Source organism: Lactuca sativa, chromosome 5 (assembly GCF_002870075.4).
Source record: "Lactuca sativa cultivar Salinas chromosome 5, Lsat_Salinas_v11, whole genome shotgun sequence".
Taxonomy (NCBI): Eukaryota; Viridiplantae; Streptophyta; class Magnoliopsida; order Asterales; family Asteraceae; genus Lactuca; species Lactuca sativa.
Window position 1 is genome coordinate 220,077,300 of NC_056627.2, and position 18,683 is coordinate 220,095,982.

Consider the following 18,683-nt stretch of genomic DNA (forward strand, 5'->3'; position numbering starts at 1 on the left):
CATTGTTTTGTGAAAGAGAATATCATGGTACTTACAAAAATATCATTGTACTTATAATGATTTGATTACATAAGTAACTTTTTCATTTTTGACAATGATGTGGCATCGATCTCTAGAATTGGCTTTGTTAGCATAACTCCGTCTTCGATTGGATCTGGGTTCACAATTAGAATGAAAACTCGTGAGTCATGTCCTGGGACAACGCTCTAAAAATTTAGTTAGTTTTCCAGCCAAGGTTTAGAATGAGAATAGAGAGTGAGAGTGAGAATAAGCATGTCCCTTTACCATTTTCGAGTGTGGACTTTTATAGTAAGGCTTTGGTGAAGGTTTCACCTTTAGGGGACATTAATGTCAACCTACCTGAGCGATAACGCTCATTGGAGGACCATTTATTTTCCTAAACAAGGTTTATTTGTATTAAATTTAAAATTTAAAAATGGGTTGATTTTTCTCACTTGTAAATTCTAGAAAAAAAATTACTATGGTTATATATGAGGGGTAACAAAACTTAAGTCTTAACCACACACACCAAAAGGCAGAAATATATAGAAAGACAAAAAAGTATGTTGCTATCACAAAGATAAATTACAATGGAAGAAAAAAAAGTACATTGATATCAAGATAACATCCATTTCTCAAAAAGTTTATGACTCCAGGTAGAAAGCTCGCATCCATGTATAAATTAAGAATAGAAATTATGCCTATAAGTTCTTAATGTCTTTATGTCACTGGATGTTAACGTTATAAAACTTATTTTGTTAATTTATTCAAAAACAAAACCAAATCTATTACAATGATATCATCCTACTTTCATCTATTTTGCAAAGTAACTAAAAATTTATTGCAACTCAACCATTTTTCAAACTAATTAATAAACCTTATAACAATTTATAACATTGATAACATGTGGCTTTCATTCCTTATGAAAAGTCTTATGTCTTTGTTTTTGACGGATTTGACCACTTGGTGCTCCTCCATTATCTTAGAATTATTTCATTTTGAAGGAAAGTTTTTGACCCGTGATGCACCTCCATGGCCCCCGACCATGTACAATTTGAGTCACCTCAATTTTTCTCCTTGTAAAACACAATAAATACATATATAATCAAGGGTACGCTTTTATAATGTCTAATAGCTACAAACCAATTAACCATTTTGACAGTCCTAAGTTGAAGTTACACCTTTGACAAGGATTGTAAGACAAAAAAACGCTTTACATAAACTTCATTAAAGGACCCAAAATGTTTTAAAAGAACATGTACTTTGGCTATTTATTCAGGTAGCCCAAAACCTCTAATGCTTCATATACTCCACACAACAATCAATCACCAACACATTCTAGCAATACCAAGTCGAATTAACAATTTCGACACATTTGCTAAAATAAATAGATTTAGGTTGTTCAATAGGTCAAATGAGTAAAATCTAACACCTTAGCTAAAACCAAAGCGAACCAATTGTTCTTCTGATTTCGATTTCAATGCTTGTATTTAAACATTATATATTTAGATACGAACATTGTCGATTTCAATATTGTGTTTTTAAAATTAATAGTTGTTCTCTTTTTCTCTGAAAATTTTATGCTCATTTTGTTGAATGTTTTGTTATAGCTTTTAATTAAATCTTGATAAGTTGATATGAACAATGTTCATATATGATAATATGAATTATAAAGTATGTATGTATGTATGTATATTTATATGTTATGTATGCATGTATGTATATATTCTCCAAAAGAGTTTTATATATAACGAAAGTTACATAGTAAATTTAACTACTTATCCTCAACAATATCTTGTTAGAGATATTATAGCAAACGTGAAATATAGTATCGTTTGACTTTTCATGATTTTACTAACAAAGTAGAATCTTTTACCAAATCAGTTCTTGAACTACTTGTTGGCTATAAATATTTATTCAATCGGTTGCTACTATTTACAAGCTAGTAATCACTTTGCTCAACAGTCAACATCGAGAATCATTTTTATCTAAAAAATGGCTGAAGATGCAAGGCCGACAACAACACCGAAAACTCCTGTCGCCAACAATCATCAAGATCCAACAATGGCAGAAGCTAAGGCAAGCCCTATAAAACGTATCATGTTACCATTTACCATACTCTCATTCCTTCTTTCTTTCCCTATCCTCTTTTGTGTCGTATGGCTTTTATACATACGAGAGGGCAACTGCGAACACCTATTACCATTAGAAAAGCTACATGTCGGGATTGTGTTTGGATTAATTGTCTTGTTTGTGATCAGCAATGGCGTACTTGTGTTCTTGAGATCACGATTCCTTATGTTGGGATTGATCCTTGTTATGGTGCCCCTTCTTGTGATTCTCACAATAGGATTAGCACTCATCGGAGCATACACAATAGATGGCAGGTTGATACCAGGTTCACCAGTGTGGTTTAGTATGATGGTAAATAATGATAGTAATTGGAACGCTATTGAATCTTGTATATACAATACAAGAACATGTCAAGATTTGGCCTTTCAATGGTCATATGATTTCTCCACGAATAAACTCTCTCCAATAGAGGTATTATATATTTCTTTCATGTACTAATAAACACACACAAACTTATGAATTAATAATGTATATGTTTTTTGTATTTGTTTGTTTTTAGTCGGGGTGTTGCATACCACCATCGATTTGTGACATGAAGTATGTTAATGCGACATGTTGGGAAAAGAAACCCATAGTTTATGAAGTCTCAAATGGTGAATATGATATCGATTGTGATTTATGGCAAAACGATGCTACAAAGTTGTGCTACGATTGTTATGCATGCAGAAAAGGTTTTATAAGTACTCTACGTCAAAAATGGTATAGGCTTGGAGTCTTTCTTGTGGTAGTGACAATCTTGCTTATTGCTTCCCATATGTTGTTATTTATCACTACGATGTGGGAACGCCATGCATGATCATAGGTTTACTGTTATTTGAGATTTTAGGGCAACTAGTGCCAGTTTCGTAAGTACTTTTGCAATCGTACATATTTCATTTATTAGTAATTTTGATGTAAGTCTTGGTAGCCTATTTTGATCTTACAAATAAACCAATTGTATATACAATTATTCAAATAAATAATGTATCGTTCGTGGCATATTTAATGGTTTTATGTTTAATTGATATTTTTATATATAAATAAAAGGGTAAATATAGGTATAAAGTATAAACATCGTTGGTTGTGAAAAAAAGAAAATGAGGTTACGATCTATAATGTGAAAACAATAGTAAGATGTTAATATGGTTTCCATGTATAATAGTATTTTTCAAATTCTTTATAATAAATGAAAGATTTTTTTACTACTTGTCACACTATTATTCAATTTGTTAAATGTTATTTTATGAAGTTTTCATTTTTATTAAATTTCATATAATATGTTAATATAATAATTGCAATAAACATAATAATAAATTGATATTAATTTCATTAATGAACTTACCTTTTAATTTCAAAATTCTCAAAATTAAAGCTTATTCTTTTTTTTATTTAAATGATTTGTTTAAATTTAAAAGATACAAAACATATTTATTATAATAATTTATTATTTTTCTTATTTTCTTATAAATTCAAAGTTCTCAAATATTTTAACATTTATATTTAACTTTTTTTTAAATTAATCCATGTAATACATTATTTTTCTTACAATTAATTAGTTATAATAACATATATACGCCTTTTAAAACCGAAATAATCCTTATCATCATGTGAAAATTGCAACAATTTAAAAGATTATATTTGAAAAGTTACAAACATTAGTTCCCTTTGTTTCTAATACAATATATACAAACAAATCGAAATAAAAACACCAAATGATTGTAACTTAAATCTCTCAAAACATCGTCTATTTCTAATTTACATATTAAATCAAACGTTGCGGTTTTGGACGAACGGTTTGCCATAATACCACAAATACCATTTCACAAACTCCTTCAACCCGGTTTCCAAATCAGTTGTCGGTTTATACCCGAGTTCCTTCTCAGCTAAACTAATATTCGCTTGCGCAAATAAATCATCGCCACTTTCAGACATTTCCACCACATTTGTAGTTGCCTTCATCCTTAAATTTTCCTCAAGTATACTCACTAAAGTAGGTACAGTCACCGGAGACGCATTGCCCAAATTAAAAATCCGATAAGGGGCAGTTCTGTTTTTCGACCTGCCCGACCCGACCGACCTGCCCGAGGTATCCAATGATGCAACACACCCTTTCACCACATCATCAATGTAAATAAAGTCACGGGCCAAGTCAGTATGATTCTTGGCTCGATACACTGTTATCGGTTTACCCAGTAAAATATTTCGAATAAATGAAAAATAAGCCATATCGGGCCTTCCCCATGGGCCATAAACAGTGAAAAATCTTAACCCGGTTATTGACAACCCATAAACCCGGTTGTATGTTAGGGTGATTTCTTCTCCGGTTCTTTTGGTAGATGCATAAATTGAAACGGGTCGATCGACCCGGTCCGATTCTGAAAAGGGTACTTTATTGTTTATGTTTACACCGTAAACTGAACCGGAGCTTGCCCAAACAATGGCGGGCTGAGGATCGGCGGACTTGCATCGTTCCAGAAGCGTGACAAGACTGGCGACGTTGCTGTGGACATAAGCGTATGGATTCTCGACGGCGTATTGAACGCCGACCTGAGCAGCAAGGTGCATGACGTGGGTAAAAGCTATGGTGTCAAAGAGGACGGCTAAGAGGCGGCGGTCGTTGATATCACCGTCGACGATGAACACGCCGTGAATGTCTAGCAACGCCCGCCGGGTTTTCTTCAACGAGGGGGCGTAGTAATTATCGAAGTTGTCAAGGCCAAGGACGCCGTCGCCACGGGATTTCAAAGCAAGGGATACGTGTGTGCCGATGAAACCGGCTGCTCCGGTGACAAGTACGGATATTCCGTTAGGACGACGGATGTGAGCAGAGGAACGAATTTTTGTCTCCCAGGAGATGGAGTTGTAGAGAAAGCGTTCGCCGGAATCAATGAAGCTCAAAATCGAGGCTGTTAATGTAACCAAAACGAGAGCCGAAAGGAAGATCGTTCTGTTGGAGGAAAAACTCCGGCGAGACGTCCGAATCATGATGAGATTGTTGAGTTAACCTGGGGTTGAAGGAAGCTAGGCGATGAAGGTTCCTCTGGAGTCCAATGGCGGGGTGGGTGGGTGGGTATGTGATTTTTGAAATGATTTCTGTCTCTGATCGATCTCAAAATTCAAGAAAAGGAGAAGGAATTGGGGTTTGTTTTCTCTTGGATTCCCCAAGAGAGAGGGGAATTCAGAGACAGATGCAGAGAAAGGCGAAAGGAATTCGTCTTCACCTGCAGAAGGAATGAAGGAGACCATGGCGATTAAATAGTTATCACCCACAAAACCAAACGAATGAATGAAGGCGATGAAGCACCGTGGGAGAGACTGATTTTTAATTCCATGTTTTTGGTCCTATTTTTTCGGGAGGATCCATATGACATATCCGGAATCAATTTTTGTTTGCAAAATTTCAATAAGTTGGTGTTTATATACCAAAGAGTAAGTGACTCAAAAGTCAAAACGGAATTAACTTTTGATTTTTTTTTTCCTACATCATGTATCATTCAATTCGTTAAAGCTATTCATATAAAAGTCAAAACGGAATTAACTTTTGATTTTTTTTCCTACATCATATATCATTCAATTCGTTAAAGCTATTCATATAATGGTTAGGTCTTCAAGTCAGCAATAAAATCGGTTAAATGTGTTTTATCATAAAAAAAGGACGACAAATAAGCTAATGAGATTGATATGCTGAGTTACATAAAAATAGATAGATAATTTGAAATTTCTTATAAACTTTAAAAATGATGAAGTTGTTTCTAGTTTATGTTATTATTGTAGTATTTGTTGGATGTATTTCATATTCCAAAAAATATAAAATGCATCAAGATATAAAGTTTTACGGTAAACGCAACATTATATAATCTATCATATTTATCTCGTTAGCTTATTCAATGACTAGGTATTAGCTTATTCAATGACTAGGCGTTTTTGTCAACAATGAACGGGCAAAATATGTGTTATAGAGAGAAAATGGTCAAATCATCACTTACCCATAAATATATGGCCGCCTCAACCCAAACATGTGTTGATCCTCTTTCAGCCTAACGACCACTCTTGTCATGACCTACCTCATTATGGTGAATGCTACGACTACATCGCAGACTTACAACACTTCCCCAACAACTTTTCGTCCTTGTGTATGCTACAGCTACCCCGCAGTCTTACAACACTCCCCTTCAGTCATGAGCCCGACTCATGGTCTTGTTCTCCACTTGCCACGCTAAGCTACGATCAAACACTGGTCAAAACCACATTGACTGCATCCCAATCAGGTGTTCGGATCATGCTTCGAACCCCAAAGTCTTAGTCAGACAAGAATAGGCAAGGAAGCTCTAACACAATCTTCAACCTGGATCCAACCTCATATCTGCTATGCATTACAACGAATGCGCCAACCTATCGCTGGAAGTTTCCGAACCCCCAACCTTGCGCAACGTCTATCCAGACTGCCACTTGAACTTGCTTCCTTCTTGACTAGAATGTGGAACTTTCCATGGTTTTGTACCTGATTCAATCCCCGTAAATCCGAATGGCTCTCCCCCACTTGGATATAACTACTAAGACAACGAATAATGAATCCTCTTGCCGGAACTAACATAATCACCAACCCAACATCCTACTTACCGAAGAATCCACACATTCTAACCATATTCAACTAATACAATTTCAAAAAAATTTGACAGTTCTAATGTTTGAAAAACAAAACATGTGACCACCATCATCATCCACTTGCTACCGCTCCTTTCCTAGTAACGGTAGCGATCAGACCCAAGAGTCCTTCCATAAACAACTCTCATCTCTACTAAGCGACGCAAACATTTCAGAACTCTTACTTCGTGGCTGGACTAATCAAGCTAATCCGACTACTAATCTTCCAAGCAGTACCCCTAAATCACCTTCCCCAATGGCCCACAACAACTACCTGACAATCTAAATTCATCTCAACAAGATGCGCCCCCACTCATAACTCTCGGCATGCAAAATGGCATATAATGACCCTTGATAATATTAACCAGGCAATTACAGAGAAACCAAACCGAAGATAATGCCTTACACATACAAACGCATGATTCAAACACACACACACACATACACACACACACACACATATATATATATATACAAACAATAAGGTGGGAGGAAAACAAAAGATAACATATATGTGATAGAATCTGATGAAACTCTGGCCTCCCCTTATTGATGCTGCGATGCTCGACTCTATGTTGTTGGGGCTTCCGCCCCGCCCTTACGATCTTCAGTGATCCTCAAAGTAACTGGATCATGTTCACTCACTGCTCCACCCATCAACCTCGAACAGTCGGCCTTCTTGTGGCCCATTTGGTTGCAGTGAAATACATCAGAACCGAGCCACAAGGGAAATTCCTCTTGAAATGATCCATCTAACCACAACTGAAACATCCCCTTCCTGTCTCCTGACAACCTCCCTCATGGGTCCTCCCATACTTGGTACAACGGCTCTAGTCCTGATGGCCTCCTAGACGCGAATCCTGAGTCTTGGGCCTTTTCGCCTGGCCCGCTATGATATGAATCTGCTATGGCTTCCTCTTTCTGAGAGGCTCCAAATCGATCTACCATTCTTAGGCTCTAGCAATCATATCATTCAGGTTCTTGCACCCTGACAATCTCATAAATCCCTGATGTCATCTGTCAGTAATCATGATACTTCACCTTCTTCATTTCCTTATCCGCTATAAATTGCAGAACCAATAAAGCCCTCTCCCGAAACCTAGTAATGATCTTGGACAGGGTCTTTGTAGTCTGTAAAAGGTCCTAAAACTCCCTTGACAACTGCTACACCTTAATCACTAGTGCAAACTCCTCCTGGAATCTCGTGACAAACTCCTCCCAAGACATGGCCACCACGGCCGCAGATCCTAATGCCCTACTGACCTCCTCCCAGCAATCACGGGCTCGGTCCCTCAAACGACAAGATGCAAATCCCATTTTTCCCCATCGGGGCAGAAGCTCTTCAATTGAGCATTCTCCATGTAAGTGATCCATCGACGGCTTGCGATGGGGTCCTTAGCCCCAAAGAACTCTGGAGCTCCACAAGCCTTGAACTCCCGAAATGAGGGAGTCCGCGCTCACAAATGTCCTGACGCGACCTTGGCCCGAAAGCCCCGAGTCTCTCATCTAGTAACTCCATAATCCCAGTGTGATGCGCTTCCAAATGCTCCTGCATAATCTATTGGATTTGGTGTCTAAGCCCATAACTATAACTGGGATGTACTTGACCCGATAGTAGCATGGTCCTTTTAGGTTGCCTTCATCAATGTAATTTGATAGGATGGACTTTTGAGAATAAGGTTATTTGTGATTTATTAATATATTATAATTATAATATATTAATTGAGAAATCACATTATTTAATTAGTATTGATCAAGAATTAATTTGGAATTAATTTAGTCATCAAAAGAGACTGATTAAATATACGATGACTGATTAAATAAATCAATGATTCTTATAGTGTGGGCCAATGATCCATGGTTAATTAGGATGGGTTAAACCAATATGATATTCCATGGATAGTTCATGGAGGTTTAACCCATGGAGCCTAAGTAATATGAAGGTTCATGGTGCATTAGGGTTTGCATGGATGAAACCCTAGCCTTTGTAACACTATAAAAGCAATCCCCTAGAGCCAAAATCGATTTCCCACTCATTCTAAGAAAGTGATAATCTATTTTGAGCTAACTAGCCTATTCTCTCAAGTCTCCTCTTGCATTTGGTGTTTGTGACACAGTAGAGGCATCACACTTGATGTGCTAAAGCTTTCTAAGGCCAAAAACTACAACTACATCAAGAGGTATTCATCTAACTATGAGTTTTATATTGTATATCCTCTATTATATGCTAGTTAGGATGTATGTTTTGGAAAATTGAAATTGCATGTATAATTAGAGAAAACATAGATCCAAAGCATCTAGGGTTGCATGTGCACCATAGGAGTGTTATAGTGCTTAAAACCCAATAGTGGTATCAGAGCCTATGATTGTTTTCTGTTATATTTGATGCTTGGTTATTTTTCAAAGCTGAAAAAATCGATTTTTGGCATCTGACTGATGAACTCGCCGAGTCCACTTATTGACTCGACGATTTCACTCATTAAAAGGGCAACTCGACGAGTCAAGTTCATGCACTCGTTAAGTAGAGGCTTCTGGTTGCAGAATTTTGAGTTTTTGGCCATAATTGGATTAGGATCATTACCACAAACTGTTTTGTAATCATAAAAAAATCATATTTTTCTGATAAGGTAGTGATTATACTCATCCAATCAAAAGATAATTGTCAAATTTTTAATATAATTGTTTCTTTATATGATAAACAAAGTTACTTGTAAATTGTTGATTTGATATTATATTGCTTTATGAGTTTAGTTAGATCAATCATGAATTATATGATAATTTTGGTGTTGAATTTGATCTAAATGTTTTTTAATGAGTTCCATAACTTTTCTTCTATGGAACATGAAAGGTCACATCCATTAAAATGATATTAAACCTACAAGTTATGAAAATGAAAAGGTTTTCAAGAGTTACAAAATTGCCCTCATGTTTTGGTATTTGAAAAGTCTCAAATTATGAAAACATCAATTCTTGTAATTGAAAGGTTTCAAAAGATGCAACTCTTAGGTTCATAACTTAAAAATTAATTAAATAGTTTTAATTTTGAACTTTTTAATATATGGACTTTATTAAATTGATTAAAGAGTTTAATTAAAAGAGTATTAATAAATCCATAATAACATGGTTTAAGGTTAATTAAATTAAAAGTATAATTTATTAAAAGATTAAACCACCAAATATTTTAAATATGTAAAATACACCCTTATACTATATAAAATTAAAAGTTTAATATATTATATATGTATAAGTAAAAGGTCAATCTTACCATTAATAGGCCTCATTCTCGAAGCCGGTCTATAAGGGGGGTATAAGGTTATTGTCTATAAAATGGTGGTTTAATGGGTGTCCACTCTCACCCACCGCTTCCTTGACTGGAGGAGGGTTGTTAGCCGAACGAGTAGGATAGGACATTAATTCTCATTAAAAGTATAATGAAATACCAAGTAACTAAATAATTTAATAAATTTCCAATCTTAGTTACTTAAGAAAAATGTGAATTTGATGCTAACCCATGAAATTGCACATTGCACCTTATTAGTCGTTAGTGGAGTGTGTGTGGTTAACCGGTACACTAATATTGATGGGTTTTGAGCAAAAGAACATTCCTATGTGCACATGCAAAACCCTAAAGCTTTGGATCTAGGTTTCTCTATTGAACATGCAAAATCATCCAAAGCTTGTAAACCCTAAACTTGCATACAACAAAACTGATTGAATATCAAATAAACAAGTTAGATGAATACCTTGATTGTTGATAGTAGATCTTGAAGCTTTGAGAACCTTAGCACCCTAAATATTGTGCCTCTAATGAATCACAAACACCAAAAGCAATTGAATGAAGCCAGAGAGAGAGGGGAGAGGGAAAAATCGGCTCCAAGGCTTCTAGGGCTCAAGTGTAGCCGAATTCTCATGCCTAAGGGGTCTTTATATAGGTGTGGGAATTAGGGTTTCAGTCATTATCCTTATCTGGTTACTTAGCCACCAAGCAGCCCATATGTCACACCCCTAAACCAAGGATGGCGGAAACGTCCGGGAGTGGAGGACTTCATGTATAGTATATCATAACAACAATTGCAATAGTGATCAAAGTAAACACAACCAACATAAATATAATTGAAAAAGATACACCATAGTATAAGTTTACATGTTTCTAAATCAATTACATTATGTTGACAAAAATGAAATGTTTGACGCCTTAACGTCTCATCCTCAAAAGCACTTGATTACCTGTTTATTGATTTCCTGAGAATACAAGTAGTTTTGAAAGAGTTTCAAAAATTAAGTTGGTGAGTTCATAAAAGTTTTATTTCGAAAAACAAACTGTTTTCCTTGTAAAAGTGATAAAGTTATTCCAGAAAATCTGATATTTTCCTTAAAGAGTGAATTGTAAGTTTCTATGTTATAAAATAGTGCATCCTAGAATTTCTATAGTTTCCTTCTATAATCTCTAAGTGTATATAAGTTATATAAAATTAAAGTTGACCATCGAATGTAATGGGTCTACCCTAGGCCCACAACCAAACAAGGAACAGGAAATAAAGCGGACCCACCAATTCTAAGTCGATCACGACTAAATTCTATATAACTCTAGCATATACACTTAGTAATTATGGCTGAAAACTAACAATTCTAGATAGAATGTAGTCTTAAAAACCAAAGACCGAGACTATGCCTATCATAGTTCATCAAGTAGTGGTAGTGGTAGTGAACATAAACTATACCATTTATAGTTTATCAAATAGTGGTAGTGGTAGTGAGCATAAACTATACATATCATAGTTCATCAAATAGTGGTAGTGGTAGTGAACATGAACTATACCATTTATAGTTTATCAAATAGTGGTAGTGGTAGTGAACATAAATTATACATATCATAGTTCATCCAATAGTGGTAGTGGTAGCGAACATGAACTATGCATGTTATAGTTCATCAAATAGTGGTAGCGGTAGTGAACATAAATTATACCTATTATAGTTTATCAAAAACGTTAGTATGAAATGAAAAATCCTTTTTGAAATGAGTATGTAATTTAAATGAAAAATAAACTATGCCTATTATAGTTTATCATAGTGTTTGTAATACATATGCACCTAACTATACCTATTAGAGTTTAGCATATCTATTTGTGGTGTATAATAGGCTTAACTATACATATTATAATTTATTAATATTATTTGTAGTGGTAGTAACCCCTTGCATATGATTCGTACCTTTAAACTAGGGTAAATAATATGTACTATCAACAACATGTATATATATATATATATATATATATATATAATAACACACACCTTGCTCAGCAAGCTACAAGGTGCAAATGAAATTGTTAACCATTTTCTAGTTTTAACCTTTTGTTCCTGTTCTTACGAAAATTATAGAAAAATCATTGGAGTCGAAATCAGAATCCGTAAATTATGAGAGTTTGGAAAACTTTTGCTGTCTGTTCCTTATTTTTATTATGATTTTTAAAGACCTTTAACTTGTGTAAAACTAACCATATTCCCAGACTGGTCCGAATTTGCTCTTGAAATGATAGGCAATTTTGCAAAAATCACCATAAATTGTAGAAAAATCTTATGGAGATGTGCAAGTTGTCATTTTAAAGGTATGAACCTGAACTATTTTCAACTAATACAGTTTTGAATACTAAACTGTTTAAGTTGACCAAAACAGACCGTGAATGGAGTTAAACTTTTCTGATGAAAGCTATTGGAAGAGTTTAGTTGTGTTTTTGGTGTTTTAACTTGTATTCCCCCCATAAAACTTAAGAAAACGTGAAAAGAGAGGGGTATGAACTCACATTGAGTGATTTCAGTAGATGGATGATGGAGAAAAGAAGTGTTCAACTCAAGAACACTTGGGAGATGCTTGAAGATTTGAAGATCTAACAACAAATATGATGATATTTGTGTAAGGAACCCTTGATTTGGGTGAAGAAGTGTAAAATAACCAAGTGTAGGATGAAGTTTTTGCTTTTTGGTTAAAAGTGAATGTGATCTTGGATGTGAAGGATAATGATCCTTTGTGTGTGTAAGTAAGAAAACTTGTTGAGGAAGTGTGAAAAGTACAATGAATAGGTGAGGGCTGATGGTGAATAGTGACATAAAGTGTGAATAGTAAGCTAAAGGTGTCATAACTTCAAGCAAAAGTCAATGGACACCCCTTTTGTACTAAGCCTTAACTCTTAAGAAAAGGGTCGGTTTTATTATGAAAATGTAACACCCCAAATTCCAGAGGTGCTGTTGAAGGGCGTAGATTGTAAATTAAGGAAAGGGACTCGACGAGTAGGCATGCTTACTCGCCGAGTCGGAGCGGGATTTTTCGCGGGTTTAAGTGGCCAACTTGCCGAGTCGGCGGCTTGTACTCGACGAGTTGGTGTTGAAGGGAGAAAACCCTAATCCCGGGGGTTCTGACCTATATAAAGCACATTATAACCCACCCTCAGCCTCTTTGCTACCCTTTTGAGATCCAGAAGCCCTAATTTCGTTTGTGAGAAGACTTGGAAGCAAATTGGAGTGATTTATGAAGGGATCTGGAAGATCAAGAAGCTTGCATCAAGGAGACTTGAAGAAATCCGGATTATACTTCAGTGGGAGATCATTTTGGAGGCAAGGAATCGTTATCCTTGGCCTTCTCTTTTCTAGTTCCATTTTCATGGAGTTTTAGGGTTTGGTTGGAGAAATATTGATGAGATCTTGAAGCATGAGTTAGATCTGGAGTTGAAACTCTAGATCTGAGTTCTATATGGATCATTGATGCAGAAAGCCTTTCTAGTTGTTATGCAAAAGCCCTTCCCCAAGAGTTAAGTCCTTTTCTAGCTTGGTTTTTGGTATTATGGGGCAAGAAGCATGTAAAGATGGCAACTTTATGTTGCTAATGGACCCTAGAGACCCAGATCTATTGTTTGGAGCAAAGGAGTAGCTCTGTGACTCGAGATTATGAGAATGCACGTATGGACTCGGCGAGTCAGGCTAGAGATCAGACATTAAGTCGCGTAGTAACTCGACGAGTCGCATGGATGACTCGGCGAGTCTTATGATGATGATCTTGGACTCGGCGAGTCTGCTCGCAGAAAATAACCTCTTTCAGTTAAGCCTTGGATTAGTGATTCGGTTGGGGACTCAGTGAGTTGGTCAGGATGAAACTTAGAGATCGTTGGACTCGACGAGTCTTGGGGCGACTCGGCGAGTTAAGTCGTGCTATGAGAGTTTTCTGAATATGAGAACTCGGCGAGTCGACAAGTTGACTCGGTGAGTAGAGTCAATCAGGAAGGTTGACTTTGACTTTGACCTTCAGGGGTATTATGGTAATTTGGATATTTATGTTAGTAATTATTGATAGATGTAGGTGTTGGAGTTTGAGGCGGTGCTTCTGGATTGTGCTCTTGTGATTCGGTTCGACAGTTGCAAGGTGAGTTATCCTCACTATACTAAGGGGTCTAAGGCACCAAGGCCGGCCCATTGGATTTGATAACCTAGTAGTTGTTGATATGTTGTGTTGAGTTAGTAATGTATGCTAGTTGATATGCTAGTCGGGTAGATCTGGAGGACTGCCTATGATACTGATTGATTACCTGTGTGTGCAATTATCTGTTACATGTCGACATGTTATATGGGATAGGTTGACGTTATAGTACTCCGTGCAGTAGCCAACAAACCCTAGAGTATTCCAGATATGAGTTGAGGGCCCAGGAGGCATTCCAGACTCATACTGAGGACTCGGGAGTATTCCAGATATGAGCTGAGGGCCCGGTAGGCATTCCAGACTCATACTGAGGACTCGGGAGTATTCCAGATATGAGTTGAGGGCCCGGTAGGCATTCCAGACTCATACTGAGGACTCGGGAGTATTCTAGATATGAGCTGAGGGCCCGGTAGGCATTCCAGACTCATACTGAGGACTTGGGAGTATTCCAGATATGAGCTGAGGGCCCGGTAGGCATTCTAGACTCATACTAAGGACTCAGGAGTATTCTAGATATGAGCTGAGGGCCCGGTAGGCATTCCAGACTCATATTGAGGACTCGGGAGCTTTCCAGATACAAGATGAGGGCCCGGTAGGCATTCCAGACTCGTACTAAGGGCCTAGGGGTAGTCCAGCTTGTAAAGTTGTGGACCAAGTACATGCTGTTCTGTTTTGATTGATATGATATGCTAATGTTGATATTGCTATGTGGACTGTATGTGTATCGGTATTTTGGGCGTAACTCACTAAGCTTTCAGGCTTACAGTTTCAGTTTATTGTTTCAGGTACATCAGGGGATCGTGGCAAGGCACAGGCGTGATCGTACAGCTCCTCACTTTTTATGACTATGTTTCTGGGATACTCTGATATTCTACATTTTGAAAACAAGTTTGTAATAACTAATGGTTTTTGGGTTGTTTAAAAAGTTTTAAATTGGCTTGAATTTTTGGGTGTTACAAGTTGGTATCAGAGCCTTGGTTTGAGTGAATTGGAGGAACATTCGTGTGAATCCAGTCTCAAATCAACGTAAGATTTTCAAAATGGTTTTTAAATGGTTTTCAAAATAACTAAAAGAGGATGCGAAGTGTACGATCAGCCGAAGCTAGTAAGTAGACCCCAAAATACCATACAATTATTTGATTATGTGATATGTTAGAACAGCATGCTAGTACCAGGCTAGGGATCTTCAGGAATTGCATGGTAGAATTGCCTAATTACATGATGCCTACTAGCCTAGGGTTTCTCTTATATGAAATTGACATCATTACTCTAGTTATCTAGTGTAGGCATCACGGTTATACATAACTACGATCTTATAGCCTGAGAATGTTTGATTTGGCCTTATGTTATGTTCTTGTTTGATTGGGAGCTTAGGGTAGGATTGGATATTCGAAAGTCTATAGGGTCTGGCGTTATGTATGGCTAGCATACACTAGTGTTGCAGGGTTGGTGGAAGTTTCATGGATAGGTGGGTTGTGATAGGTCGGGAGGCCAGTTATGAGATATCCAACATTCCTCTAGGAGTGAGGATTGAGCGCTCGCTATGTTTACGTATATTGTAAGGGTGTTGTGGTGATACTTGAGACAAATATGGGTAGGTGTGGAAGGTATTAGGGGACCATACTACTGAAAGCACAGGACCCATACGCGTAGTAAGGAAGTCACAACCCCTAGCGTGTGTTGGGAGTTGGTTCCCTGTTAGCATATAGGTTATTCAAGATCTTTCTGGTGTATTGCCAGAATGGTGATTACAAGGCGTTTTGAGACTGAATCCAGGTTAGGATCGAGAGCTGTCTGTCAGGATACGTCAGTATTGTCAGTGGATTGTGTTAGTGAGATCATCTGAGAGGGGGTGATCGAGATGGTCCGGAGGAAATTGTCGGAGATGTTTGGGTCTATCAAGACCGTCATGATTGAGTATTTCGACGAGCGCTATGCAGCCATTGCAGGGACGGCCGCCACGACGACTACGACAGCTGTAACTGCGGTAGAAGGAAGGAGCTGGTCGAGCTTGCAGTACCGAGACTTGTCACTAGGACATATTTTGGTGAGCAGTGGGTTGTAGTTACTTGGGATTGGGGAAATGTTCCATACTCGATGCACTCTGCGGGTTGAGCGGGAAAAGTTAGTATATTAGTTTCCTAGTTTGAGGCTTTTGGGGTCATGCTTGAGGACGGGATTCGAGTTGCAGGGACTCCGAAAGGGGGAGATGATTATGATCAGTTAGAGTTTTGTAGCTGGAAGTAGAATGGATAATAGATGGATAAGAATGTTGTTTCCTAGGGCAAGGATTATACTCTTCCAGTTGTTCAAGCTCCGAGCATTGAGTAGGCTTGCGACACTAGGATTAGGTTGTGAATGGCCACGCCTTTCACAAACCCTAATCGTCGCTTTGTGCACACGATAATCTCTTTGTGAGATTATCTCTCTTAGTGAAAGTTTTTCTTCGTGAATTTCTCTTGTTCTTATTCATAGTCATTGTTTGATATTTCGATTGATCCAAAGGCCTCTTCAATTGGTATCAGAGCAGGTTTCTTTTGTGAAACAAATGGCTTCATCTTCTTCTTCATCAAACTCGTCAAATCATCCTTCTGCTAAAATCCCTCCCTTCGATGAAACTAACTTTGCTATGTGGAAAATAAAGGCTCTGTATGCCTTGGAGTCTGTTGATGAAGACATGCTGGACATCGTTGAAAAAGGTCCTTATGTTCCGATGTATCAGCCTCTTAAAAACAATGTTCCTGATGGCACTATGAAGAAAACTCCAAAAGAAAACTGGACGGCAGACGACAAGAGAAAACATGGTTTGGATGTTCGTGCTCGTGCCGCTATCAGCTACTCATTGCCATACAACATCTTTGGGCTGGTTCAAAATTGCATCTCAGCAAAAGAGATGATGGATATGCTGACTGTATCTTTTGAAGGAACTGAAGAAGTCAAGGCTAGTCAAATAAATGATCTTAACCGAAAGTATGAACATTTTTTGCTAAGAAAGGTGAAACCTTGACTCAAACTTTTAACATATTCAATACTCTTGTTAACGATCTTCGGAGATTAGATCGGTTGAAGCATAGAACTGTTCTAGTGCAAAAGTTTTTGGATTCTCTAGGTGCAGGTTGGGAGAATCATGTTGATGTGCTGAAAAACAGTGAGAAGATCAACTCTATGGACTTACAAAGTCTCTATGGAAATCTTCGATACTATGAAGAATCCAAGCTTCAAAGAAAGGAACTGATGAAGGATTCTCAGCGTGAATCTTTTGTAGCCTTGTTCTCCAACAAAAAGCTGGTGGTAGACTCAGACACTGAAAGTGATTCAGACACTGATTCATCTAAAACTGACACTGATGATCTTGAAAAGGTTGTAGCTAGTGCAGCCTTGATTGTGAAGACCTTTGAAAAATCAGGTCGAAACTTCTCAAAGTTTCAAAAGAAGATTGGTGGAAAGTTCTCAAAAGGGTCAGGAGCTGATAAAAGGCATGGTGCTGATAAGAAAGAGAAGGCTCAGTGCTTTAACTGTGGGAGCACTGATCATTTTGCAAAGGATTGTAAACAAAAGAAACAAGGCTCAGATGAATACTGGAAGCAGAAGTACAACAAGCTGATTGAGAAGCTAAAAGCTGAAAATTTGGAACATAAAGTGCTTGTAGCTGAAGAAGAAAAATGGAAAACTGATGAAGAGTCATCAGATGATGAAGTCAAGTGTCTCATGGTCAAAATAGAGGACCCGGATATTCCCGATAAAGACAAAAGTACTTTTGACACTGATATGTCTGATGCTGAAAATTCCAGGAAGCACAACATTGACTCTTCTTCAATGTACCAGGTTAAAAACTTTGTTTCCTATTCAATGAATGAAAAAATCAAAATGTTTGAGTATTTGGGTGTCATTAATTCTAAGAAGAATCAAACCATAAGAAATTTGCAAAATCAAATTGATCTTCTTGAAACTGATATATCCATAAAAAATAGCATTATTGAGTCCACTCGGGAAAATCTTAGAGTTACTAGATTGTCAAATTCATCCTTGTCTGCTGAAATTGACGATGTTAAAAGTCTTTTGATCAAAGAACAAACTGTGCTTCACACTTGGGCAAAATCTCATAAGAATGCCAATTATATTATTTCAGCTCAAATTCCACATTCTTGTGAAAAAATTCTTGGGGGTAATTTTGTAGAAGCTGAAAAAGTTTTTAAATCACAAGAAAAGGAATCTGAGGTCTATTCCATGAATGAGATGAAAAATAATTTCAAAAATAAGTTTGTCAGTAACTCTTTTATTAATCAAAGTTTAATTGATGAATATTGTACTATTAATTCTGATGGTATCACTGAGTGTAATGTTAAAATTATCGGAATTGATCCTACCTCTTATCCTGCGCATCTTGTTAGACCAACCTCTCTAACTGAGAATATTATTGCTTTTCCTATCTCTAATGGAGTGTTTCATGCTGTTCATGAAC

General features: G+C 37.0%; 2 protein-coding genes across 2 annotated transcripts; one reads left to right on the top strand and one right to left on the bottom strand.

Moving 5' to 3' along the window:
* The first annotated feature begins 1,995 nt into the window (after nt 1-1,995).
* LOC111883698 (tetraspanin-15) lies at nt 1,996-2,929 on the top strand. The gene is made up of 2 exons (XM_023880022.1): nt 1,996-2,544; nt 2,633-2,929. The coding sequence occupies exons 1-2, from the start codon at nt 1,996-1,998 to the stop codon at nt 2,927-2,929; spliced, it is 846 nt and encodes a 281-aa protein (XP_023735790.1).
* A 785-nt stretch (nt 2,930-3,714) lies between these two features.
* On the bottom strand, nt 3,715-5,754 carry LOC111883701 (UDP-glucuronate 4-epimerase 1). Its single transcript, XM_023880025.3, has one exon. The coding sequence runs from the start codon at nt 5,095-5,097 to the stop codon at nt 3,880-3,882; it is 1,218 nt and encodes a 405-aa protein (XP_023735793.1). The 5' UTR covers nt 5,098-5,754; the 3' UTR covers nt 3,715-3,879.
* Between the last annotated feature and the right edge of the window lie 12,929 nt (nt 5,755-18,683).

Coding starts and splice junctions, on each gene's coding strand:
- LOC111883698 (XM_023880022.1), top strand. CDS start 1,996: ATGGCTGAAGATGCAAGGCCGACAACAACACCGAAAACTCCTGTCGCC. Junction 2,545..2,632: donor ATAAACTCTCTCCAATAGAG/GTATTATATATT, acceptor GTTTGTTTTTAG/TCGGGGTGTTGCATACCACC.
- LOC111883701 (XM_023880025.3), bottom strand. CDS start 5,097: ATGATTCGGACGTCTCGCCGGAGTTTTTCCTCCAACAGAACGATCTTC.